The sequence below is a fragment of the Patella vulgata genome, chromosome 1 (assembly GCF_932274485.2).
Source record: "Patella vulgata chromosome 1, xgPatVulg1.2, whole genome shotgun sequence".
Taxonomy (NCBI): Eukaryota; Metazoa; Mollusca; class Gastropoda; family Patellidae; genus Patella; species Patella vulgata.
This window is the reverse complement of record NC_065879.2, coordinates 16,191,877-16,219,218: the sequence shown is the minus strand read 5'-3', so window position 1 is coordinate 16,219,218 and position 27,342 is coordinate 16,191,877. Positions and strand designations below refer to the sequence as shown.

At 38.1% G+C, this 27,342-nt stretch overlaps 2 protein-coding genes and 1 long non-coding RNA gene across 3 annotated transcripts in view; 2 read left to right on the top strand and 1 right to left on the bottom strand.

The window, feature by feature from the left end:
* LOC126828632 (hemicentin-1) overlaps positions 1-27,342 on the bottom strand; it is a 280,950-nt gene that overhangs the window by 93,306 nt on the left and 160,302 nt on the right. The window lies entirely within an intron of this gene.
* LOC126828753 (uncharacterized) lies at positions 913-5,083 on the top strand. The gene is made up of 4 exons (XR_007683228.2): positions 913-1,075; positions 3,176-3,324; positions 4,238-4,330; positions 4,934-5,083. It is a non-coding gene; the product is annotated as an uncharacterized LOC126828753 (long non-coding RNA).
* LOC126828718 (anti-sigma-I factor RsgI6-like) lies at positions 5,458-12,386 on the top strand. The gene is made up of 10 exons (XM_050558687.2): positions 5,458-5,482; positions 6,919-7,077; positions 7,771-7,826; positions 8,096-8,230; positions 8,674-8,845; positions 9,161-9,265; positions 10,059-10,274; positions 11,106-11,178; positions 11,495-11,635; positions 12,290-12,386. Exons 2-10 carry the CDS (start codon positions 7,048-7,050, stop codon positions 12,325-12,327), a joined length of 966 nt encoding a protein of 321 aa, XP_050414644.1. The 5' UTR covers positions 5,458-5,482; positions 6,919-7,047; the 3' UTR covers positions 12,328-12,386.

Below are 27,342 nucleotides of genomic sequence, written 5' to 3'. Positions count from 1 at the left end.
GCCAGGGATGTCAACAAGGGTTTAGGGAGATGATGGGTTTATCACATTCTCTTCTCTGGTCAATGTTTTCAACAAAATAGTTCCCCGAAGACATATACTCCACTATACCCTACCCACTTGCTTATTCTGGTGTCGGTTTCGCAACAAACCTTCAGTTTGAGAAACGTATTGCAATAAAACGGATTATCTATTTAACACTCACAGTTCAACGAAAGAAGTCTACAGATATCCTCATTGAAAAGTTGATTATCACCGATGCGATACAGTTTGTGACTGGCTATACAAAGACAATTTAATTTGTTAAATAAATCTTTGATCAAAATATACCTGTTGATCGAAAATTAATGAGTTTAGGCTGACATAATGATCACACTATTAGCGACAATGGTGCTTGTTTATGTAGCTCACTAATAATGCGCTTTGTTATATAGTTTTGGGTTTTTCCTATTCAAAGAGATCCAAAGGTGACACAATACATCTTTTGTAGACTTTTTATCATTCTCAACCCAATATCTTGCAATATGTAGTTTTGGGTCCGATATTTGCATTGACGTTATTGTATCAAAAGATATAGAATCAATGTTCGAAGTATATTAACCATTCCAATTGGTTACCACTCTTCGTAACCGTTGTAGAACAGGTATTGTATTGAAACCAGTCTCGCATAAACATAATCAAAGTTACCGGGTCCCCAACTATCGATAAATGAAATTGTGTTTACTCACTACCGCAGGCACCAATCCTCGAAATGGGTAGATAGTTCTGTGAAAACGCATTCGACCCACTTACGTCACTGGGTTCACTGGATTAAAACTAATGCCCGACCTTTTGTTCTTATCAGCTTTATCTTGACGTATTTAAAGGTCCAGTCAATTGTGCAGGCACAGTTCGTCAACATGGATGTCCGAGGCAATATGTTGCTTGGTCTCCTGATTCTTCCAGGTATCTTGGCAGGACAAAATCTGTTTCAAAACCCTGGACTTGAAAGCACCAATAGTTGGACCTGCTCAGATTGCAGTGGATCACTGTCTTCAGACAAGCGAAGTGGTTCCCATAGTTACCATGTTGCTGGACGGTACGTGTACTCAAATTAGCATTTCATCATTTCTGGAACATAAAGTATTCTCATGGGATATAACACTGTGAGGGGTGTGTGTGTGTGTGTGGTTATTGGGGGGTGGGGGGGCTATTGCTCTGAAGATATCCCAATTTCATCTGACAGTGGGTATTTGATCCTTGCAAATACTCGACACGTTAACTGCACAGTGCGATGGAGAAACGACAGTAGTGGCCTTCCGGTTGAAGTCACATCCCTTCTAGCTGCCAACGGGCATTAATTACACATGTCCACATACCAACGGGTGTTCATTTTAAAGGGCTAATCCCGATAATATTTTGAAGAATAAAACTGTTTAATTTTGTTTTAAAATCCCTTAAAATCCTCTACCTAAGGGCCGAAAAACTAACTCAATATTTGTGATAAGTTTTCAAATAACTGAAACCTGTCAGTCTTCATCTGGAAATGGAGACCGGTGTCCCAAGCTGTATTATGCGGTGTCTAGATAAAACCAGACATTTTTTGTATATAAATAATGTGTAGGTGAAATTTACCTTTCATTATCAAGTACAGCATTTGGGTCATTCACTGTATAGACCTCTCAATGAACGGGAATCAATTATCAGGTCTCCCAACGAAAAAATTGACCCGAAATCTTAAAAGGGTTACGTGTCCGGATAAGCAGTTTTGACGGTCAGGTCCAAACGACTTAATATTTTGAGCTGAAATTTTGAGATACGGTCAATACACCATCCCTCTATATTTTGGCGTTTAAATTTCATACATTCTCAGACTTTTGTTTTGAGACTCTGTTCAAATAAGGGATAGTCCCTTTAAATGAGTTTACAATATTTAAACGGTGACAGGTGTATATTTTACGGCCTTGAGATAACAAAACGTGGTAGGCTTTGATAAGGTAGATAATATGTGAAACAAACCCAAATTTAATTTCATTGCCGGTTTTAGAACTTATTTGATCACGAAAAATGAGATTGGCAGATCGTTCGTTTCAATTGTGAATTTGATATCTGGATCTAAATTATTCATTATTTGTTGCAAATCTGAAATGTTGCGTTGCCAATTCGTCGAGCATTCCAAATACAAAATACATCGTCTAGTAATCGTTTCAACTGGTTTTCTAAATATAACCTGTAATCCACGCCATGGTCAATTTCTATAATTGAGTATAATTTTTCCTGAAGAAATCCGATTGTTTATATTCCTTAATTGTGGTGACGCATTGTTACCCATCGCCATACCAAGAATTTGTTTGTGGATTATTGAGAATCACACTACTATCCAATTTAAGACTGAAATAGAGTGGGCGTTAATGTCCACTCGACACAAGCAATGTTATTTTGACACCAGGGGACCAGGGGAAAACCCATGGGGTTGGACAGGCTACCACACCCCTTGTCACATACAAGCGGGGAATTGACATCACGGCCCTTGACTCAATGGCAGACCTTCTGATCCAACGCCCACGTGTTAACCATATCCCCCCCCCCCCGCACGTATTTTATCCATCGATATCCATAGAAGTATGTTTACAGATAATATTTTATACATTGAGGCGCATTATTAATGTTAAGCAATTTTATCTTCTGTTTTATTATATGACGGGGATCACGTGGCTAAGTGGGTAAGGTGCTGGCTCGCTAGCCTGGAGGTCGGGTGTTCGATCCCTGCATTGGCCGAGAAAGTTCATCTCGATTTTCCGGCGTGGTTTCCCCTTGTCAGTGATGCAGAACGGAGGGCCTGACAAGGACAGTTGCCTAATCGTTCGGATGGGACGAAAAACCGAGGTCCCGTGTACACATTGGCGTGCACGTAAAAGATCCCTTGGCAGTTGGAATTCGATATAAGAGTAGGCCGTAGCGCCGCTGCCCGGGCAAAATTTCCCTCATAGCACACTGTATGGCATATGCCCGTCTTCAATTAGCCCAGGTTAGGTGCAGAAGCGTAGGACGTTAAACAACATTTCATTTCATTTTATTATATGAAGACCATAAAGCTGCTGACCGATTAAAACCGTTTCTCATGAGACGTAATAGATTAGGCTGGATTTATATATTTGTTTAAAAAATACTATTTCAAATTTACATTTCATCTATTTAGACATCATGACTTTTCTGGAGCGTCTCAAGAAGTTCATGTTTCTGGTGGACATTATTATTACTTTAAAGTGTGGGTAAAAATCGACAATACCGCAAATGGAAAATGGTATCATAATGTTCAGGGCCAGATCGATATTCTTCATAACAATGGTAAATAAGATTCCCATTTCTATTCCAATAGCTTATTTTGTTTTAGATAAATGTATTTACAGAAACTGTGTGGCGGGAAATGAAATTGGATTTAACGTCATATTCTGCTCCGATTCAAAGCCGTATATAGATAGAGGGCTATGCACCGACTGGGATAATGAAGACCGGTATACGCCATACGGTGCGCTATGAGGGAGATTTGGCAAGGAAAGATGCCTACTCTTTTATCAAATTCCAACTGCCAAGGGATATTTTACGTGCACGGCAATGTGTTCACGGGACCTCGGATTTTTCGTCCCATCCGAATGACTATACACTGTCCCTTGGCACGGTCTATGTCCTGTACCACTGACAAGGAGGAAACCATGCCGGAAAATCCTGATTAGCCCGACTGATGGGAGTGGTAGTCTTACAATTAAGATGCAGCAAGAACTTTTTTGGTGCCAAGTCTGGTTACGTGAATGTCGGCTTACAGCTAACACTGCAGGGCATCGAAGTAATTCTATATGACAGTATAAGACTTAGCAAGAACCAGGAATCATATTGATTCAGCTCCCGCAACAAGCGTCCTCAACCGTCAACCCTTCGCCCATTTTGATTAAATATATTCAATAGGTGTTTTGTTTTGTTCATAAATATAATAAGAGGAGTCTCGGGTTCCATATTTGGGAAGATTGCCTTTTTGTATCTACACCATATGCCATTGTTCAGAATAAACATAACGATGGGGGTGGGGTCTAAATTTGAGAATATCCCAATGAGATAAAATCATAGATATTTTAAAATACGGAATCTGTAGTATCTGTTTAGTTTTATTCATAAATGAAATAATCACAAGAAAGGTCTTTTTTTTATCTTTTGATATATAAATCATATGAGATACAATAATATATAATGATATTGTAAAATACAGGACAACATGAGTATCAACAAGTTGGCGAAACAAATTACGTTTTTCCTGGTAGGTGGTATCTAGTTGGCGGAGATCATTATGTTGCAGGAAACAGTAAGTATTTTTGAGACGTACATTTGAAATTGGCATTCAGAAGCTGGAATATGACCGTAATGAACTTTATAGTTTCATATTTAGGTGAAAAGATAAAAGAGAACAAATTAAACCCCTAAAAAAATAAACAGATTATCTTGAGAGCAGCCATATTGTTTGGACTGGGAACAGCTCTCGAACCACTACTCATTGTGTTGCTCTTCCTGGGGGCGACATTCGTCGATAAAATCCAAAGAATGACCCGTTGCATGTATGTTCCTTGGACACATGCGCATTGAGTTACGGACTTTTGTGATATGACACAACAATTCCAAGATGGTTGGTCTGTTAGGGTTAAAAATAAATATTAAGGTCACCTGCGCTAATCCTAACCCAAGACCTAGCCCTGCAGTTGGCCCTAATATTAGACCTGACCGTCTCTATAGAACTGTCGACATTCTAAACACGGAACCCAAATATTATCGATCTTGAAATTGGTAGTTTTGGAAGGTAATTTTTGTGAACAAATGTTACTAAAATGAAGTAATTGTAGTGTACAAATTTTAGCTGCAGTATCAGAAATACAGTAACAGATTATAAATGTGCTTCCATCATTTTTTGCAGTCAAGAGTATTAGATTTTATGTTCAAATTCCTGAAGCCGGAGTAAACTATCATATTGATGATGCTCAAATGGACGAAGTTGCTTATTTATCAAATTTCGCCAATGAAGCCAACCAAAGGATTGACCATCTTCGAAAAGCCAACTTGGCCATCAGGTTAATTGTTTTCCAAATAGATATTCATCCCTAATGTCCGCACTATTTAATTGCTGTGGTGTGACTAAGCTTGAGGCTAGAGCGGGAGGGGATCTAAGATTTTAATTAGGCTTGCACCGCACTATTATTTCTGATGTGAAAGAATGACCTTGTGACTAATGCGTACAGATATATGTACATTCTCAAGGTACGGCTTTGATAATACAGCTCTTAAAATCAAAGGGGAATACGATGAGTAACAGTAAATAATTCTAGCGTAGACTGGGGAACGCGTCTGGCTGCCAAAATCCTTTTATCGATGCTACGTTATTTAATCTAATGATAGTTGTAAATAAAATGTCTATTTGTTTTAAAGCTTGACTGGCAGTGCCAACCCGTCTGGACTTCAAGTTGAGGTAATTGTCAAACTTATTGGTTCAGGGTTATCTTCTAAAAACAGAAAACCGAACTGACCAAGTTACGTGGAAGCAACCCAGCCTATTCTGTGAACGGATTGTGATTTGGCTATCCTTCATTATGAACTTAGTCACGCACCGACAATATTTCCACAATTGCATTGCGTAGAGTTATGATCGAGTCACCACGGAGGCCGTAACAACGTTCCAAATCACCACAATGTATGACAAAGCTCAGCTTGAAACTGTTTACAAAATGAATGGTCAGGATTTTGTTTGTATTGTTTATTGTTAGTGTGCACACTTATGTTAGTGTGAACACGTAAGTTAGCGTGGACACGAGTGTGTTCGTCTAGTAGTGTTGTTACCTTTATAAGAATATTATATATTAATTCTAACACGGTTTCGAAATACATTTTACTCATCTGTATGGCATATCCCCGTCTTGACTAGCCAAGTTGGTTCAAACAAGAATAATAATAATAATATTTGTATCGCGTAACTATTTTATCCACTAGGGAATGCACTAGGCGCTAGAAAATGTTCTCACTTTGGGCAGTGGCGGCGCCAGGGAGGGGGGGGGACAAGGGGGGGCATTTGCCCCCCCCACCCATTAATCTGGTCTGCCCTCTGTTTGCCCCCCCCCCACAATAATTTTAGAAAATAAAAAAAAGTATTTGTGATACGTTTCGGTAATCAATACCTTCTACGGTGAATAAATCCCACATCCCCACTCAGTCATAAACTTGCATGTTGTAGAGCATTTCCGACTGTCTATTTTTCAAAATTTTCTTGGCGAGGTCCCCAATGGACTCGCTACTTTGGCGCTCACAAGGGGAATTCGTTGAGGTTCGTAAGTCCGTTCGTTTGACATTTTCTTCTCTAGTCGGATAAACTAGTGATCAGGCAACGGACGGTATCTGGTCAGATCTATTTATCTCGACGATCGGTGCCTGGGAATACTGTAAGACAGCATTTCCGGCAGTCTATTTTTCAAAATTTTCTGGGGGAGGACTCCCTACTTTGACGCTCGTGAGTGGGCTTCGTCGTGATTCGCAAGTCCGTTCGTTTGACACTTTACCTCATTGATCAGTGCCTGAAATACTGCCAGGCTGCATTTCCGGCAACTTGTTTTTCAAAATTTTCTGAGGGAGGCCCCCTACCCCTAGTTGAAGTTCGTGCCTTTGCCCCCTTAACCTTGGACTTTGCCCCAGCTTTGCCCCTCCAATCACCGACGGCTGGCGCCGCCACTGACTTTGGGGTGTTAATGATAGTGTCTAAATAAGCAAGTTTTCACTTTGGATTTAATGACTAACACAGAATCGTATTGTCGGATATTTTCTGAAAGTGTATTCCACACAATTGATGCATTATATCGAAAAGTATATGATGTTAAGCCCCATTATTCTAAACTATTTATCTTTTTATTTAATTAGATTCAACAAACTAAGAGTGAATTTGGCTGGGGTTCCGCCGTCGATGCTAATATGATCGTCGATGGAAACAAAAAAGCATATCAAAACTTCTTCTAAGATATCTTTGAATGGGCTGTTCTGGAAAATGCCATGAAATGGGGAGCTATCGAGGGATCTAAAGTAAGGCTTTCTTCAATAATTCGTCACATTATTAAGACAAGACAATTGTCAGTCGCAGTATGATTATATGCCAATGTAGCCTTGAATTTAAACGAAATTCAGTCTAATAATATGAAATCGGTACAACTACCAACACAGTGTATACAAGGACATTCATAACAATAACATGTAAATAGTGGTCTGATTCCAGCTTCGCGAGACTGATCTCCCCTGTATATGCCATGGATACTGGTTAATCGTATCTTTTCAGGGAGTTTCTTTCTGAATGTCTTTTTAAGATTATAATCCCCAACCCCTTATATTAAATCTGGATATAATGACCACCACAACCACGACTAGGGGAGTGCTCGATTGTCAGTTCGGAACGTCTCGAATTGACAGAATTGTAATCAAGTGATATGGAATTCAGTCCTGTCACAGTTCTGCCAGTCCCGACTGCTGAGGTTGTGTGTGTAGAATCGCGACGTATTTTAAGTAACAAAATGTTTCAATTGTCATAATTGGTCTATATATGTATGTAGTCGGCACATGCGCTGTACTCCGAAATGCTTCTTTTCACTCCATTGACACTATTTTTGGAATTGAAAGAATTTAATTCCTGAACGTTCAATCGAGTAGCCACCACGTCACCGACGGTTATGAAGGAATCATTGCTCCTGGTCATAGCATATCATTATTTTCACCGTATTTCAGGGCAATTATAACTATGACACTCCTCTTCGTGCTGTCAAGTCGATGGAATCAAAAGGGTATGTAGTCTTATATCAGATCAGAACATGCTGCTTTAAGGTAAATATGTTATTTAGTTTCTAACTGATATGAAAATAGTTATATAATAATAGGCTATTCCCAGTACCAGGAAAATACTTCAACCAATATATGGAGCAAGCTCGTAGATGGACACACACAATGGTATTGAAATATTAAATTTGAAATATTATAAATAATTTGCACACAAAGTGATAATTTGTTACCTTGAAGAAGTGTTTTTATTGACTTTTTTATTTTGTTGTTTCAGCATTATCATGAGGGGGCATAACATATTCTGGGGAGGTGATTTCGTCCCCAACTGGCAGAAATCTATGTCCGGATCTCAACTGAGACCAGAGCTAGAGAAACACATCCAGGGTATGGTTGGTCATTTCAAGGGAAAGTATGTACCCATTTTAATCGTATTTATACCTTTTATAGTTCACTTAAATAATGGTAGATGCAGAGCGGACGACATAATTTCTTATATGTCATTAAATACCAGTATTTATACCATCTCCAATTAATCTGGGAGTAAGACACTAATTCGCTAGCCAGGAGGTCTCTGGTTCGTTTCCAGCGTAGTTCCCCCCCCCCCCCTTTACAATGCTGTAGGGCGGAGGGCGTGAGTGACCATGAGCATTGTCTAATCGTTCGGATAGGACGAATACCATAGGTACCGTTTGTACATTGGCCTTTAGGTAAAGGTTGGAATTCGAAACAAGAGTAAACAATAACGCATTATTATGGCGTATGCCCGTGTTCATTTGCCAAGTCTCTGCAAAAAGTAGGACGTTAAAATCCATTCCATTTCATTTCATTTCCCATCCACTCAATTGATTTCAGATTTAGACACTGGGATGTGAACAACGAAAACCTCCATCTTCATTTCTACGAAGATAAACTGCATGATCAGTATATAACACAATGGATGTTCAGAGAAACCAAAAAGTTGGACCCATCGGCAAAGTGTTATTTAAATGACTATAATATCATAGCTAGCAGTGGTTCAACAATGGTAGGTATGAAAGCAAAACGATATAAATTATTACAAAAAGCTGTTTTATTTCGTTTAAATGATAATGATTAGGTATACATGCAAAACGGTGTAAACTATTTGAAAGAGCTGTTGTTTTTTTTTGCTTAACTGATAACACACTGTATGCCCGACTTCATTAGACCGGTCGCGGGTTTGACCCCTTTTCATTTCATTTCAATGGAACAACGTTACAGTAGCAAAATAGTTTCAGCTGTCTATACGAAAAACATGTTTACTATAACACATGTCGCTATACCACTTTAATGTGTAAATTGTCAAATTATATATCTCAAGGCTTACGTAGATCAAGCTTATTGGTTTAAAGCATCTGGTGTTCCTCTTGGTGGAATGGGTATCCAGAGTCATTTTGGAGCTTACGTGGACGTCTCTAGTGTCAAAGTAAGTACATCAAGTATCCACTTATTACAATAATACTATCACATACGATAAAATACTACAATACTAACATAATAATAATAATGCTAAGTAACAACGTTTTCACTTGTTAAAATGTTCAAACGCTTTTAGTTCCAAGCTTTTATTCGTGTGTCGTAGACTGACCAGGTGTTTTTGCGCAAAAAGTCATGTGTATGCTGTCAGATCTAATTGGGGGCGGGGGTGTAAATGTCACGAAATATAACGTCAGGAAATCACGAAATGTGAGTGTATTTACAAAGATTGCGTTCCCAAGGTTGTAGAAATAGTTATCAAAAACCTTTATGATCAAGTTTCTAATGTGTTACGCGATTATTCAAACACGGGTAAAATGCTATGTACGACGGTTAAAGGGACACGACATCCACATACAAGACTAGTTCAAAGGGACACTGTTCGATCCCTGCATTGGCCGAGAAAGTTCATCTCGATTTTCCGGCGTGGTTTCCCCTTGTCAGTGATGCAGAACGGAGGGCCTGACAAGGACAGCTGCCTAGTCGTTCGGATGGGACGAAAAACCGAGGTCCCGTGTACACATTGGCGTGCACGTAAAAGATCCCTTGGCAGTTGGAATTCGATATAAGAGTAGGCCGTAGCGCCGCAGCCCGGGCAAAATTTCCCTCATAGCACACTGTATGGCGTATGCCCGTCTTCAATTAGCCCAGGTTAGGTGCAGAAGAGTAGGACGTTAAACTCCATTTCATTTCATTTCATTTCAAAGGGACACGACACCCACAAACGGCTATAACTTTTTCAGCGTCGATTAGATGAAATTGCTACCGTTGGTTTACCCATCTGGATCACAGAGTTGGATATTTCCGAACCAGATGAACATAAAAAGGCTCAGAAATACGAAGATCTCATGAGATTATACTTCAGTCACCCAGCAGTTAAAGGAGTTATGTTCTGGGGATTCTGGGATGGCAGACATTGGCGACCTCAAGCCGCTCTTGCTAACGGAAACAATGTCACGGTAAGTGGAAGTATCGTCCTTATGATTCACCCTAATTGTCTGTGTACCAGTGGGTATGTTTTTGTTGTTTACTACAATTTTAATGTCTAATACATTTCACACGATATTATGAACAGGTTGATTTAAATTGAGATTATTTACATATGAAGGAGGCATAAAAAGGGAAGTAAAGGCATAAACAAAGTTCTTGGATATGTAAATGTCAATTTAAAACACGGTGTTAACATTCAAGGTCATGAGAAGAGTAGGTGGGTCATCTCCTATACGAAAGACTATTCGGTTTAGCCTTGACCTTTTGGACGAAGGCCGGGATTATAAATACCCTCGCTTAGATGTCTTCGGGTCTGAAGAATGACTTTTACATAAGAATATATGAACATATCTTGTCACAGACAGATCCAAGACTTATTTTTTATGAATAATGTTTACTAGTCGGTTAATACGGCTATTAATCAGAAGACAGTCATTATGTAGTTGTTATGTCGCTAAGATGTTAAAACCGTGACTATTGAATAATGCACACCACTGTTGGTGGGCTGTGTGTGTGTGTGTGTGTGGGGGGGGGGGGGGGGTGTATAGGGTTTAACATGTGTGCTTTGGATCATACAGTATATCACCGAGTCCAAGGACGTGGTTTATATTCCCCGCATGTTCGTGACAATGAATATGGTTACCTGCCCAGACTCGAGGGTTTCTCCGGATCTTGCGTTTTCTTCCATTGATAACCCCCCCTCTCTCTCTCTCTCTCTCTCTCTCTCTGTGTCGTCCTCTCTCCCCAGCGTTAGATCTGCGAGCATTGTTAGCTATACAATATACTGGATTTTGTTACAGCCGAATGCAGCTGGACGAAAAGTTCAGGAACTGTTGAAACGAACCTGGAGAACCAACGAAAGTCACAATATTGGTCAGTATATTTCTATGTGGTTTTAAAATTATAAATTATTATTTTTTTATTAATTTTATTTTTATTATTTTTGAGGGGTTTGTATGTAACTGTTATATATATATTGTTTTGTATGTAACTGTTATATGTATATATTGGCTGTACATTGTTTGTATGTAACTGTAATATCATGTATATATTGTTTGTATGTAACTGTAATATCATGTATATATTGTTTGTATGTAACTGTACATCGTGTATATATGTTATCTGATGAGTCAGTAGACTACACGAATAAAGAATTCAGCATTCAGATGGTGCTTTATTTACAATACAGGTCATGGTCAAACCGTTCACATTCGAGCATTTAAAGGTTCTTATAAATTATTGGTACGTCATAATGGTCATGTGATTCATACTCAAAACTTTAGCTTGGGAGGAAATGGAAACAATTTAAAGATTAATCTTAGTGGTTCTGGTAAGTATTTGAATTACTCGGTACCCGATTCATTTATTTACATCCATTGAGTTAGTCCAATATGTCGGGCTTAATGTTTGCTTTCACCTAGGGTGATATCGCAGGGATGGCAAAACTGTTGCATATCGTGCGTCAATTTGTTCAGATGAGCTATCAAATTAGTTTACCCCCGTCTACTTCTAGTAAAAATATGGTTGGCTTGATTCATTAAGCATAGTTTTAACTGAACACAGATTAATATGATATTAAAGACGATGGCATTCGCTAGAAAGGGATGTGCACGAAATCATAAAATCGTTAGAACTAATAAGTAAGGTTATTATTATTATTACAGGAATGCAATATGTAACACTTCTAATCATCCAATGTGCCACGTTTGGCGCATGCGCTGAGATTGGTAACCCGAGTATTAGTCCACCCGAGGGGAGAATTGGTGAAACCCAGTTTTTCTAGCGCAGTTTACATGCGTCGATTTCGATTATGAGTGTTGATCAGGTGTTTGAGAGGGCTTTTCCGAGATACGAGGATGGTCCAGTGCCTAAAATTGGGAGGCCAATCCCATATAATTATGTATATGATAGATGCAATTAAATAGATATGCAGCAATGCATTCCCCTGGGATGAACTTACAATAATATAATCTTTCTATTACAGGCTCTAATCCACACGTAGACCATGTTCTTATTGGCTGAACATCTTGAATGGTTGTATGCTAAAACTAACAACAATCAATAAAAACAAGAGAATCAAACATCTTCTGTTATTTTGGGTGGTTATGTTGAAAGGGTGTGTGTGTGTTGTATTGGGTGGTTATATTGAAAAGGGGTGCGAGTGTTGATGCCTCGTGGTTGGCTATGTTATTTAAAGATATAATAATATGTCTGGAAGTAGATGATTGTAAGAATTTAAGCTCAGTATTCCATCGCTATAGTATAGTCAACCAACTCGCTTCAAGCTACGTCCCCAGAAAAGTATTTATCGGGTGGTTATTTCCAATAAAAGTATGGCAATTTTGGTATATATGGAAAGAAGAAATATCCAATCTTACTAGAATAATACTGGATTCCCTGAATATATTGTTTCCCTAATCGACAGCCCGGCGATTAGGAGTGTCTGCACGCGTGACGCCGAAGGTTTGTACCCGAGAATGTATCTTTAAGCAAAACCCATGATGATGGCGGATGTTTAAGACTACAGAGCGCGTACAGGCCTATAGCAAATACCTAAAATATTATACACCTTGCTGGAGGTTCCCTAGATCGTAAAGTCCCAAGCCTCAGTCAAATCCAGCACTGTCGGTCAAGTTGTGTCCGGTATTTGGGAAGATTGGGAACAGCGAACATACCGAATCTGCGACGCCTAGTCTAAGGGACATTATCCGGTCATTGAACTTTAATTACCTGTTCTGAGACATAAAAAATATCTAAGCAGTAAGCTTAAAAATGTCCCGTAAATACATCTCCAAATATTTACCAATGTGAACACGAAACACAAGGTAATGTCACAAATAACAATATTTATGAAGGTACGTTATTTTGTAGAATAACATATTATGACTATAAAATCATGCACATGATCAGTTTGTACGGGTGAGTGGCGTTTTGGAACGCTGACGGTTAGACAAGATAGCAGAGCTAATTCTTAAAACATTAGATAACTTATTTACATGAATTCAGTATCGACAACGTCAAGCATTAAAGGAGCTAAGCCTCCAACTCAATATTATTCATAATATTTACATGGATTAAGTGTCGACAACGTCATGCATTAAAGTAGCTAAGCCCCCAATTCAATATTATGAATAATATATACTATGATTAAGTGTCGAAAACGTCAGAAATTAAAGGATCTAAACCCCTAACTCAATATTACACATAATATGTACATGGATTAAGAGTCTACATTCAAAGAGGTAAACATCCAACTCAATATTATTCACACTATTAAGATACATTAATTATAATTCAATTGATATAATGGGTTCGAGTGTCATTTGTTATGGATAAAGAATAACATATCCGAGAAGATAATGCGGAAGTAATTAACAATCCAACAGAGAGGTTGATGTCCCCAGCCGAAATCCCAAAATAAATAGATGACTCATATTAATTAATCGCACATTTATTTTTTTCAAAAGTATCAAGCAAAGTGATTATCACCAATGAACATCTACATCAAGTTTAAACATTCTACCTCAATTAAAAGCAGAGTTGTTATGTTCCAAAGTTTTGACCAATCAAATTGCTTATCGCTCCTTAGCCTAAGCAGAAAATTCTCACCATCTCACTTAGTCAACGTAATGATGTAATGAATCTATACTCGGAGTTTTATCACTCTCACTTAATTAAAAACAAAGTTATCATGCCCCAAAGCATCAACCAATCAGGTTGCTTATCTCTACTTACCGTAAGCAGACAATGTTTATCACCGAACTCCATCAAGGCGTTCACCTAATGAACGCCTACACCAAGTTTAAACATTCCACCTCAATTAGAAAGACAGTTATTGTGCTTCAAATTATCGCTCTGCTTACCATGAACAGAAAATGCTCACTATCGAACTTAGTCAAGGTATTGATGTGATAAAACTATACACCAAGTGTCCTCACTCTCACTTAATTAGAACTAATGTTATCGTGTCTCAAAGCACCTACGACAAGTGTTGACATTCTAGCCCAATTAGAATGAGGGTTATTGTGTTCTAAAGTTATCGTGTCCCAAAGCATCAACGAATTAAATTGCTTATCTTTTCTTACCCTGTCAGACAGACAGACAGACAGACGGACGGACAGACGAACCCATTTTAATACTCCCTTGCTTTCTTCGAAAGGCGAGGGACAAAAATTTCTGATTCTCAAACGACAAAATAATCTTTAAAATAAAATAAAATAATTGAATTTACACATCTTGGGATGTAATTTCCTTTGATCTCCCATGCATGTTATGAAACGTATCAACCTGTTGTGACGTAATCAGGACGATATCAGATATCACCCTCTGATGACGTCACAACAGGTTTACGGACTCCGCAAAGAAAAAGGACACAAATTCTTTCTTTTAATATTTTATTCACTTATTGTACAATGTTGTCACACGATTAGGACGACGAACCATGCCAGGCCCACGTTACTTAGTTTCTTAATCTGACCATCAAGAATTTGTCTGAAACTCAAATTCTGGATTGTGTAAGTATATCCACGTCAGTTTTATTTGTAATCCGTAAATGTGAAACTATTCCCATCCCATAACGAAATACGGAATTCGGTGGGTAATATTCATAATTTTATATTGCTTACTTCCAAGACGAATCTAAACATCCAAAACATAAGATCTTATATACTCATATCTGCCAGAGCACACCGGATTTTTCGCTCACTATCGCGTTTATTATTCCGCCGCATTGATCAACTGTTTAAAAAGTTCACAGCCCACTGATTTTTGGGCAGGCATTGTTGGCACATTCACTGACGTCTTGTCACTCGAAATTGAAAAGCGTGTATCATCTGTATCTTCCTCACAATCCGAAATATCTGAGTACATTTTTTCTGCATCAATTCTGCACTTTGACTAGCTTTAAACAATTCTTCGTCAGAATCTACGTTTTCTTTTTCATCCATATTTTCTACAAACTGACTTGCGCGCATCATTTCGTCGTCCGGAGCGTTTGACAACATTGCACAAAATGAATGCCATTTTGAGAACACGTGGTAACTAAAATGTAATGTACGTGCAATTTACGACTTGCGTTTTCTTAATTTTGTCATATCAGTCGCAGGGCCGATATGAGCCAAACCATTGTCTTAGAGGTGATCTCAATTAGGATAGATTTAACATTGATGTCGGTGTGTAAGACAAATATTACCCTCGGTTAGGGTAATATTTATCTCGTAAATCATTTATATACACTTATATTACATTAACATGTGACAAAGAATATTGCTATGCGCCCTTTAAAGCCCATAAGTTAAAGATACATTATGGGAGATTTTTATAAGGAGTTAGCCATTCTTGCTATAACAGTTCAAAATAGATGATGAAAAAAGAATATATTGAAAATATCCGTCAAATTACTTTATTCTGAACATAGTTATCACCAGTGTAATTTTTGACTAGAAATGGGATTGAATTCCATCTTCACCGATTCTTAGTATGGCCGATCGTTTGATTGACAGGCGTTAACTCCACCTACATAATCTCTGCTGTCGTTTGTCTGCTGTCATCATATCCGAATTTGTGTTTTACCTTTTTGGATTTTTATAAAATGAGTGAGAGGGTAAATTTTCATTCTTACTTGTATTTTGGGCATGCATTAAATCAATTGAATCTTGGACATACTATTATAATACAATTATGATAAATCTATAGGTATACACTGCAGTGGCGTCGTGCCTATTGGGGAAATAAAAATATTTTTATTGATATTATTAAGACAGAAGACCTGTCCGTCTGTATTAGTCATCACACGGTCTCCAGGAATTTTATAATTTGTCATTATCTGTGTTTAGTTTATTGCACTTTAAATAGTTTAGATGTCATTTGTTAAGGCATCGCTCAACAGCGGCCTCGCTTCGTACACTCTATCATTTAGCCTCGATCCGGGAGTATGACGTCAACGTAACGGTTAATCTCCGCTCACGACGCCATTTAAAATTAAATCAGTCAACGAAATCACGTTTAAATCCAAGCTGAATTCAAGCTACCCGTGGGTCTACAGGGTTGATTTTGTGCTTGTTGTGTAACATAAAGATCTAATTTATAATTTCTATGACATCTGAAGCCTATATAAAGACTAGCAATAATCAGATTTAGCTCTTGCATAATGTATGTTTAAGTATATAGTCAGTTTACCGAGTAAAGAAGAGTTATACAAAATATTTATAAACAACAACTGAACCTTGTCGCCACTGTCAATGAACCGTGTCGCCTATAGGTTATATATACAATGCGGTCCAATACAATCAAAACTCCACATCAACTTTTCGAGAATGTCCGTTTCATCAAACGTCTTGCTACTAGCGGCTTTATTGCCAGCGTTATTAGCACAAACAAACCTACTCGAAAATCCAGATTTTGAAAGTGACAGCAGCTGGATATGTACTTCCTGTTCCGGAGTTCAATATGCAGATGACGCTAAGAGCGGTAGCTACAGTTATAAAGTCAGCGACAGGTAAGGCATTATGAATGAAATTAAATGGGATTTAACGTCCTGAATTGATTTAGAGGCTTGATATTTGTCTGCGAAGATTTCAAGCAAGGGTCCTCGTCCTGTAGAGTGTGGGGTGGCCGAATGATTTAACAATCTATCATTCAGTCAAGTGACATGGTTTCGATTCTCAGTTTGTACGGGGCAAGGAGTAACCTCTTTGGTTTTCTCCGGTTCCTCTGGTTTCCTCCCTATATGCAATATATCAGATCCAAAATGACCTAGTCTGAATTGAGTTGACGATTAGCCCCATTTTTCTTTCCTTTAGAGTGCCGTCCATTTGAAAAGATAATTATGTTCTTGTATATCATTATTACTTGCATACACCCACAACTACATAAACAGGTGCGAGTGATCTCGCCTCTGTTCAGAGTAGCATGCTGCAAGCCACAGTGGTACCACTGATCTATGGAAGATTGACCAATACCCTGGCATATTTTCTTGTGATGTATAATGTATTTAATCCTAACGAATTTATTTTTAAAATTTACCGTTATTCAGAATGATATAATTCTCCAATGTTTAATTTAGTTTGATAAGCGTAAATTGATCTTTATTCTACCTTAAGCCCGTTTTCGAGTACGCGCTTTCGTGTAGGTCCAATGAAAATGTAGTGGGACTATTTCCATGTAACCGACGAAACGCGAGCGGAAACGTACATCCATCACTTAAATTATATTTACATGTTTCAGGACACAGGTCTGGTCAAGTTTTTCTCAGACGATCGAAGTGTCATCGGCAGGATTTTACTATTTTAAAGTTTGGGTACAGATCTTAGGACCAGAATCTGATACATTTTATCATAAAGTAGTGAGCATGGTGGACAAAACTAAGACTGATGGTAAGTATAATTTATTTATAATGCAAATCTATTATCGATGGATAAACCTGTTCTTTATTCCCTTTCTTCTTTCCCTTGTATTATTTATTTATTTATTTATTAAATTATTTCTAGGAACCCATGAATATGAACAAGCTGGTAATTCAGATTTTGTATATGCTGATAGATGGTATTTAGTTGGTGGTGATAAATATATTTCTGGTGACAGTAAGTTTAATATAATATCTTATGAAAGTCGTCGTTTAAACATACATTATGCAAGAGCTAAATCTGTCTTTTGCAGGGGGGGGGGGGGGGAGTGACCGTATCATACGGCCTGTCATTGAGTCAACTGGCGTGGTTTCGAATCCCCGGTTGTACTTGACAAGGAGTAGGGTCGCCTGTCCAACCTCGTGGGTTTCTCCGGGTCCTCCGGTTTCCTCCCACTGCTAAAACCCCTACGCGCAAGCGAATTATTGAAATAGAATTAAACCATATGTTAGTCACGAAATGACCTAGTTTGTGTCGAGTGGACGTTAAACCCCATTTCTCTCTCTCTCTCTTTCTCTCTCTCGCTCTCTCTCTCTCTCCCTGTCTATTGCAGGTCTTTCTTTATTGATTAGACATTTATTAACCTATCCAGACCTTAATCAACTCTAGATAGCATCGCTAGCCTGTGATCTTTAGTGGATTATGAGCCGATTTACTGCATAACTTTCCTTCACGATAATCGAGACTATGATGTTTATCGTACTGACTTTAGTAATGATGATCGAGGTTAGGCGGATATTTCAATCGCTTAGTTCTCGGTTCAGAGTGGATCATTTTGAATGAAATTTCCAGCAGATTGCCTTTACATTATCTAGTTTTTAACTATTATAGTAAGAACTGCCAACTCGTTATCTAATCTAGTCCCATAATGTATCTTTAAGTAATAAATGAGCTATAAACACAACTATATGTGGAATTATCGCGATATAACTATTAATCTGTATCGTCAGTAATTAGCAGGTGTATAAGTAACTACAAAGGGTGCCGCTTCTGTGTTTAATATATATCATATAGCAATGAATATTAATTTAAAGTTCTTTCTTGGAAAACTGGAAGGAACCGGTCAAACCCATGAGGTTGGGAAGGCGACACTACTCCTTGTCACGTACAGACTCAGCATCGAAACCATGCCACGGAAATCTAAACGCCCCACCCTCGCTTTTTTTTAGAACATAATAGCCTAAATTTGATAACATTGAAAAAACTGCGTGGTGTTTTAGATCGCTGTATTTTTGTCGTCGTTTTATTTTATTTGCACAATGTGTTTTGCATAAAATTTCATTGATAATTTTTATACTGATTTCCTGTTTCAGTTGTTCGCATGCGGTTTTATCTGAAGATAGATGATATATCTGTCGAATATTTGGTGGACGATGCTTCAGTAGACAAAATAACGTATTTAAACGACTTTGAAACTGAAGCTGATGAAAGAATTGACCAGTTAAGAAAGGCAGATATTTCCATCAGGTGAAGATTGTTTTGTTTGTTTTGTATTAAATACATATTTTATGAGCTAAAATGCTTATTGCAGGCCATTGTTGTGGCTTCAGATAACATGATAAGCCTATAATGAATTGTCTGGGCATTTTACCACTAGCCCAGGAAATGAAGAAATAACGGCCAAATATCTTTTTTCTAAACAATATTTTATTTAATAATAAAATTATATAATGGGACATTGAAACAAGATCACTGTAATGTCAATTAGATAAAAATATATTTAAACATATGAACATGGCGGCTATGTGCAGGTGGTTCCAGTTTAAAAAGATCGGAGTACATTGAAGAATTAATAATAACCTCTCTTTTTGGACAGCTTTCTGAATCTTGTTTACGACATGCTTATCTTAATTTGCGAACCTTTTAGTTTGATGAACCGTTTATAGTCATATCCATCCAACTGTGTCTTATTATAAGATCAAACATTTTTATTTGACCGTATATCTGTGCTTTATTTTGAAATAAATAATTCGGCCTTGGGTTGATACGTTTGTAACAGTTCAAGTAAATAAAAAAACAGTTATATTGACGCTTATCTCTTTGCGCCTCCATAACTTAGAAATGATAACTTTGTAACAGTTCATGTAAATAAATAGATTATTTTGTTGGCGTTTATATCTTTACGCCCCGTAGTTTATAAATAAAATGAAATAAATTAATCTGAATTGATCATCTAGAAATACAATGTTTCAGCATGAATGGTGATCCAGATCCAGCCAATCTACAGGTCGAGGTACGGGTCTCACAATTGAGTTTTTGTTGTTTTTACTGATTTGTAAATAAAATTGTTGAATGCAGTGGAGCCTGTAAATCGAGATTAGGACACACATTTTATATTATTTCATGGTCACCAGAGACGGGTTTACATCTTTAGGGCCCTGAAGCTTATACCAAAGGGGGATCACGTGGCTAAGTGGGTAAGACGCTGGCTCGCTAGCTTGGAGGTCGGGTGTTCGATCCCTGCATTGGCCGAGGAAGTTTCTTTCAGATTTCCCGGCGTGGTTTCCCCTTGTCAGTGATGCAGGATGGAGGGCCTGACAAGGACAGCTGTCTAGTTGTCCGGATGGGACGAAAACCGAGGTCCCGTGTACATATTGACGTGCACGTAAAAGATCCCTTGGCAGTTGGAATTCGATCTAAGAGTAGGCCGTAGCGCCGCTGCCCGGGCAAAATTTCCCTCATAGCATACTGTATGGCGTATGCCCGTCTTCATTAGCCCAGTTTAGGAGCAGAACAGTAGGACGTTAAACCCCATTTCATTTCATTTTCATTTGCTTATACAAAGGATGGACTGAGTAGGTGTCTGCGAGTATGAAAACCTCGTGGCCCATAACGACGTTCATGTACTCACGTTGTTTAGGGTATCCTTTTCAATCTGGAAGTTTGGTCATTTTGATACCTAATTGGAATTATTTATTGATATATATGTTTGAGAATTTGCAGTCTCTAGAAGTTTGGTACTCAAAATATACCATAGAACGCCCCCTTAGAGTCAATTGCAGACAAAACAATTATCTACAATGGGGACCGCTCACAGGGACAGGCGTATTGGCTTCTAGTCCCTGTCCGTCTCTGGCTTATACTATTAACAAAATATGTGACAACCAGCAAAGAGGTCTAGGTATCCATTATTATGTACGCCAAAGAAATAAATGTCCGCATGGGATGAAAATTCCATTTGCATATATAAAACTTCTATGTTTATTACTTTTGTATACAAGAAAGTATCCATTATTTCTTTTGTATACAAGACGTCTATACGTATTTCTTTTGTATTCAAAATTTCTATATTTATCACTTTTGTGTTCAAAACATCTATGCTTTTGGACACGGAGCAGTGTCGTTCGGATGCGACGGAAACTCGTGGTCCGGTGTTCACATTGACGTGCCCGTACGATGACGAGAGGCTAAAAACGTCACTGTCTGTCAAACAGTGTGCCCATTGGCATTATCCCGGTAGGTGCAGACAAGACAGACGTTTAGCTTATTTCATTTAATATCATTTCCTACCTACTAAATAGTGAAGATTTTGAATTCACAAATCGGATTCCTATACAATAATTTTGTTAACAGATTGCACAGATTAAAAGTGAATTTGGGTGGGGTTCTGCTGTAGATGCTAAGATGATTGTTGATCCGAATTATCAAGCTTACCAAGACTTCTTTTATGATCTGTTTGAATGGGGCGTCCTAAATAATGCCCTCAAGTGGAAACCAATAGAAAGAAATCAAGTAAGTTGGTTACTTTTGAAAATTTATCTCCATACATCCTTATGATGCAAGGAACAGCGGTGTCTCAGTGGGTAAGTCGCTGGCTCACAAATCAGTAGGTCCAGAGTTCCAACCCGCTGTTGGTCGAGAAAGTTCCCGGGGATTCTCCAGCGTGGTTTCCATTGTCATTAGTGCAGGACCGAGGTCCCGTGTACATACTGGGCACAATTTCCTTCATAGCACACTGGGTAAAATTACCTTCATAACACACTTGGCAAAATTTGATTCATAGCATACTGGACAAAATTTCCATCATAGCACACTATGCTCATTAGCCTAGTCGGTGCCAAGTTTTATTTTCAGTTCCTAATATATATGTAAAATTTTAAGAGCTGGATTTTGTTTGGTACCACTTATTAATATTTTGTTTGTATTTGTTTTCCAGGATGAATTTAACTACGATACTCCCAGAATTGCGATAGAAGCACTGAAATCGCGCGGGTTGGTATAATTTGTTTTGGGAAATAAGAAGTGCACTGGGGTCTCCACTTACCCAACAGCTCAGTTGGGTAGCCGATACAATTTAACTTTCACTCGACACAAACTAGGTTATTTCGGGACGTACAACCAGGAAATCGAAACCACGCCAGTTGACTCAATTACAGACCTTATGATACAACGCACATGCGCTAACAATTCGGCCACCCAATCCCCCAAACAAGATGGGTGTTTAGACATTTCAATGCTTGTTGTACAGCAAAGCTTAATCAACACAAACGTTTGACTAATATAAGTTTGTTTTTGTAAACAATATTTTATTTTACATGAATGTGATTGGAGAACAGACATAACCTATTTAACCTCTCTCTTATAAATATAAAACAATTTAATTTTAACATAAAAGATGTGCAAGGATAATCAAAATAGGAAAGTTTATACGTTTAGTGAGTTGACTTATATGTACAATGTTCTTCACTATAATACGTATTAAGATTTCGTTGCTCAATACAACCGTTTAGTTATTGACAGCAAGTCACAGCAATCTTAAATTAGCATGAGTCCCAATGTGTCCATGAGTCTCATTAATTCCCCTCTTGTTTAGCATCAAAATGAGAGGTCATACGATGGTTTGGGGTGTCGATAAACATGTTCCAGATTGGCAAAAGACGATGTCGAATACAGAACTGAGAGACAAATTATCTGAACATGTGGAAGAAATGACACGAAATTTCGGTGGAAAGTAAGTACTCCTTGTTCTTATCTTTTAATTTATTAATTTTCAATGTTGGTATTCAGGAGCCGCGGGGAATAAGTAAGTAAGAGTCTGACTCGCTAACCAGGTTTGCTCCCGGTGTTGGCCGAGAAAATTCCTCGGGATATTCCGTTCTGAGGTGGTTACCACTTATCCGTGGTACAAGACGGTGGTCCTGACAAGGAACAATGTCCAGTCGCTTTGGATGCAGCGTAGCTAAAATAATCCTTAAACATGGAATTCGAAACAAGGGTAGGGCAGTAGGACGTTAAACATCCTTCCATTTTATTTATTCGATACTACTTTGTAATATGGGTTATTTTGAGACTAACATGCGTTTATGTTTTGTCTGTGCTAATGAGGAGATATATGATCGTACAGCGATGGATGCGCCTGCTCTCCCTTGCTGGTTGGCTGAGCTAAAGTATCACGCCCCTCCCCAACGCACACACACCTTTACTTTGAGGAAGAACCACATGCTTTGGATACCATGATCAGATTATTGATATATTGTCGTTTCAGTTTTTCTCATTGGGATGTGTATAATGAGAATATCCATGGCCGTTTCTATGAGAATAAACTTGAAGATAAACTTGTCGCACATTGGTTAATGAGGGAAGTCAAACGACTGGATCCAAAATCAGCCTCTTATCTGAACGATTACAATGTGGTTGTCAACAGCTACTCAACAATGGTTAGAGTTATTTAGTCATATTTCAGCATCTTTTGTTTTATTAACTGAAGTACATAATAAATAGTTAAGAACCCAAAACATTTTATTTTATTATATTCTCAAACCCGACGACACACATTATTTTAAATCATAACCAATGTCATCGAAATGAAATGAGGATAATGAAGACGGACTCTCGACATGCAGTAATGTTCCATTCGAACGACAATTTCTATGATCCTATGGTTTATAATTACCATCCAATGAAATGAACATAGAGTTTAGAATCATTATTTTTATTGGCCAATCCAATTACTGTATTACTGTTTTAAAAAAAACATGTTATAATTATTTTTCGTCCAGGCTTACGTGGATCAGGCTTATTGGTATAGAGAATCGGGTGTACCACTTAATGGTCTTGGTATCCAGAGTCATTTCGGTGATTTCCTCTCCCTATCATGTGTAAAGGTAAAATGTTAGATATACTTATTTTGTCTTGGATTGTCTCCCTTATTGTGAGTTTTCGTATTAATTTTAAGTGAAACATGTATCACCACCATCCGATACAGTAAAGTGCAGATACGCTTACCCCCCACCCTCCCACGTGTCCTTTCATTCGTAAGCGTTTTTTGTTTATTACTTGAACTGTCTGTGTACGGATATTTGTTTATGTGTGGTACCGTCCTCCTTCACTTATTATTATAAGAATAAGAGCATATTGAATTATAAAAAATGGTTCTTAAGCATGTCTCACACTATTGTGTCACTATTGTACACATTGTGCCAACTTTCGCAAGTATTCGCTTAGGCTAATGTGCTCTTTGTTAGACCAAAGTAGCACAATGTGTCTGTTGGTAGTTAGGAGACGTAAAGGTCTCATAAGTCACGTCGTTTTTTTTTGCATATATTCAAAACATTGCCAAAATTTCTATTGCTAACATACCACATATTTTATACTCAATTTAAATGGTTACCTTTTTTTCACGTCCCTACCCCTTTCCCCGTATATCTACTTCCGACCCATTAAATTTCGCGGAACGTAGGTTGGGAAAAGCTCTCCTAAAAAATCGAAATGTAAAGACATTGAACATCCTTTTGTTGAGAGCTTAAGGAAAGGTTAATTTTGCTTGATTGTAAATGGCAACATGCCATGAATTAGTGTATAATTTAAGTCATGAAAAGTGCCTTTGTCAGCGTATCAACTCAATTAAATATTTAAATTGAACATTTGTTGGATTCTTAATTTCATATATTAACGTTTTATTCGATTAGCGAAGATTAGATGAAGTCGCTGCTGTAGGATTGCCAATATGGATCACAGAGTTGGATATTTCTGAACCCGATGACGAGCTCAAAGCACAAAAATACGAAGATCTCATGAGGTTGTATTTCAGCCACCCTTCCGTTAGGGGTGTCATGATGTGGAATTATTGGGACCAACGACATTGGCGACCCATGGCTGCCATTGCTACAGGTGATGACGTTATTGTGAGTATTATCACATATTGAAATGACATGGGTCAGCTTCTAAAATTTTAAATGGCACGAAAAACCTACGCTCTAGTGTACGCCTTGGCGTTCACGTACGGTTCGACGAAGAGTAGGCATAAACACCCATGTCCGGGGAAGAGTCCCCCAACGCCAGCAGGCATCGACTTCCATTTGTAATTAGCGATGTGCTCTGTTATATTTGTGTTAGCTCCTTTCAAAAGGCCGTCATATGAAACTTACACAAGACGAGGTGCGTAATTACGAGTGCAAAGCATCTTTTAGAGTATTACTATAATCTGGTTTAATTTGATTTTGTTTACAGCCAAATGAAGCAGGAATGAGAGTGATCGAATTACTGTCGTCAACTTGGAGAACTAACGAATCACATGAAATTGATGTTGGTCAAACGGTAAATATCAGGGCGTTTAAGGGAGTGTACGAATTAAGTGTTATCCATAATGGTGAAGTTATTCGTTCTAGAAATTTCTACCTAACTGACGGAGGAACCAATTTGGATATAACTCTAGCAGGAACTGGTAAGTTTTTGACATAGAACGTATACAGTACAACTTGATGGAAACCATAAGATATAATAAAATCCGATGAAAGTATTTTGGAAATGTACATCCATGTCCTCCCTCAACCCCATGCCTGCTATACATAATTTGTTTTGTACGTCCTTTTGTATTTTCCCCTGGATTTCGTTTTTAACAATATTTCCGTACCATAGACGTTTGTAGTATCGCTTCGCAAGCCCACGATCAAATAGTTCACAATTTAAAATACTGTTTTGTATGTTATAATAATTTAATGTTTCTATTATAGATTCCAATCCACGTGTTAGTAAAGTAGAGGTCGAAAGATTGTAAATGTAACATTTTCACACAGATATGAGAGGTAATGCATTCAGCAGTTGCCCACAAACTCTGAAACGAACATATTGGTTAAAAATGTATTTAATATAAAATGTAGTAGGCATAACATATAATAAAATATATGAATGGTTCTAATCTTGATGTTTGTGTTATAAACCAACGGAAGTGTATTAAAAACATTAATCAAAATGCCTCTGTTGGGGACTACTAAGCTACACTGGGGCTACTTGGGCATCTCACCTCCAAGTTTAACCTTGATTTTGCCATAAACCATTGGTAGTGCATAAAACAAACATCAATATTTATGGAAAATAGGTGGTATTCTGACTTTGTTGGTGGCTACTGTGTACACAGGATTTACCCCAGTTTCCTAAGTTCAAGTCCATATTTTCACTCACTTCAATGAGACGTAGGTATCTAGTGTGTCCAGTGCCGAAATTATCTATAGACTTTACTGACTGGTGCCTAAGGGATTCAAGTTCATGGGTACCCCCGACCAAGGTGTTTAATATTTGGACACTGTAATAAGCCTGTATTAAACGCACTGTAGTCTTAAGCATCCCTTATCATCGGTTTTGTTCAATTGTTTTTAAAACACACTTTCATTTTGCTTGAGTCTTGAGCGTGGGGGATTGGGAGGACATCTAAGTTAAATAGCCTAAAAACGGCTATATGTTGTAATATTCGTGGTCGTTGCTTTTGGAATATGAGTACCTCGCTACCACTAATTCGGACACAGGGTGAACCGACGGTTCGAGCACAGACGTTAAACAGCTGCTAGGTGGCGTTAATAGGAGCTAACTGGATATGAAAGGATTAAAAATCCTCAGGCTGAAAAGTCGTACATTCCCTAGCAACCCATCCGTTTGTTGTCTGCTCGGCTGGTATGGTTAGTGTTTGGGACAAAAACGTGAGACTTTTACACAGAACATTATCTGCGATTAAATGCTGGAAATGGGAGTTGCCAGTGGATTATCCAAAAATGTACTTGCGCTTCGATGTGTATGGTAAATATACAGCAAGGAAACGATAACTGCAATCTGGAAATAGACCCTCCCTCAATGAAGTCACGAGATGAACAGGGCTGCTCAAAATAGATTTCTACGGTTTTGGGGTAGTATTTTGCGATTAAGATGTTTGGAGGGAGATCTGAAGCAAACGTGTGATAGATGAATTAATTTGAATATGTTTTAGTCCAAATATAAATCATCAAATCACTCATGCAGTTTTTACGTTGGAAGGAATTTGTAAGGCCATATTCCTTGCATTATTCCCATCTTTTTTTGTTATTTGAAGTAGTCATAGCAGACGAGTAGGACGTTAAACCCCATTTCATTTCATTTTCTTTTTGAAGTAACTTAATGGGCTTCGAGTTAATGCAGAGTTCTTTAATGAACAGTCTGCTCTGTCAGTGATGCTACAACATACTAACACTAACTTATGTCGATTTCGACTGCTGTTGTTCATAACACCCCAACGATTTGGTTCTCGCTTCACCGGGTCATCCACACTGTACAACTATTGACAAGGGAAAGATCACACTGGACAATCCCGACAAACAATCTCGGGCAACACAGGAATCAAACCATTGTCATACTAGCCTAGCTACCATGACACATATAACATTAATTA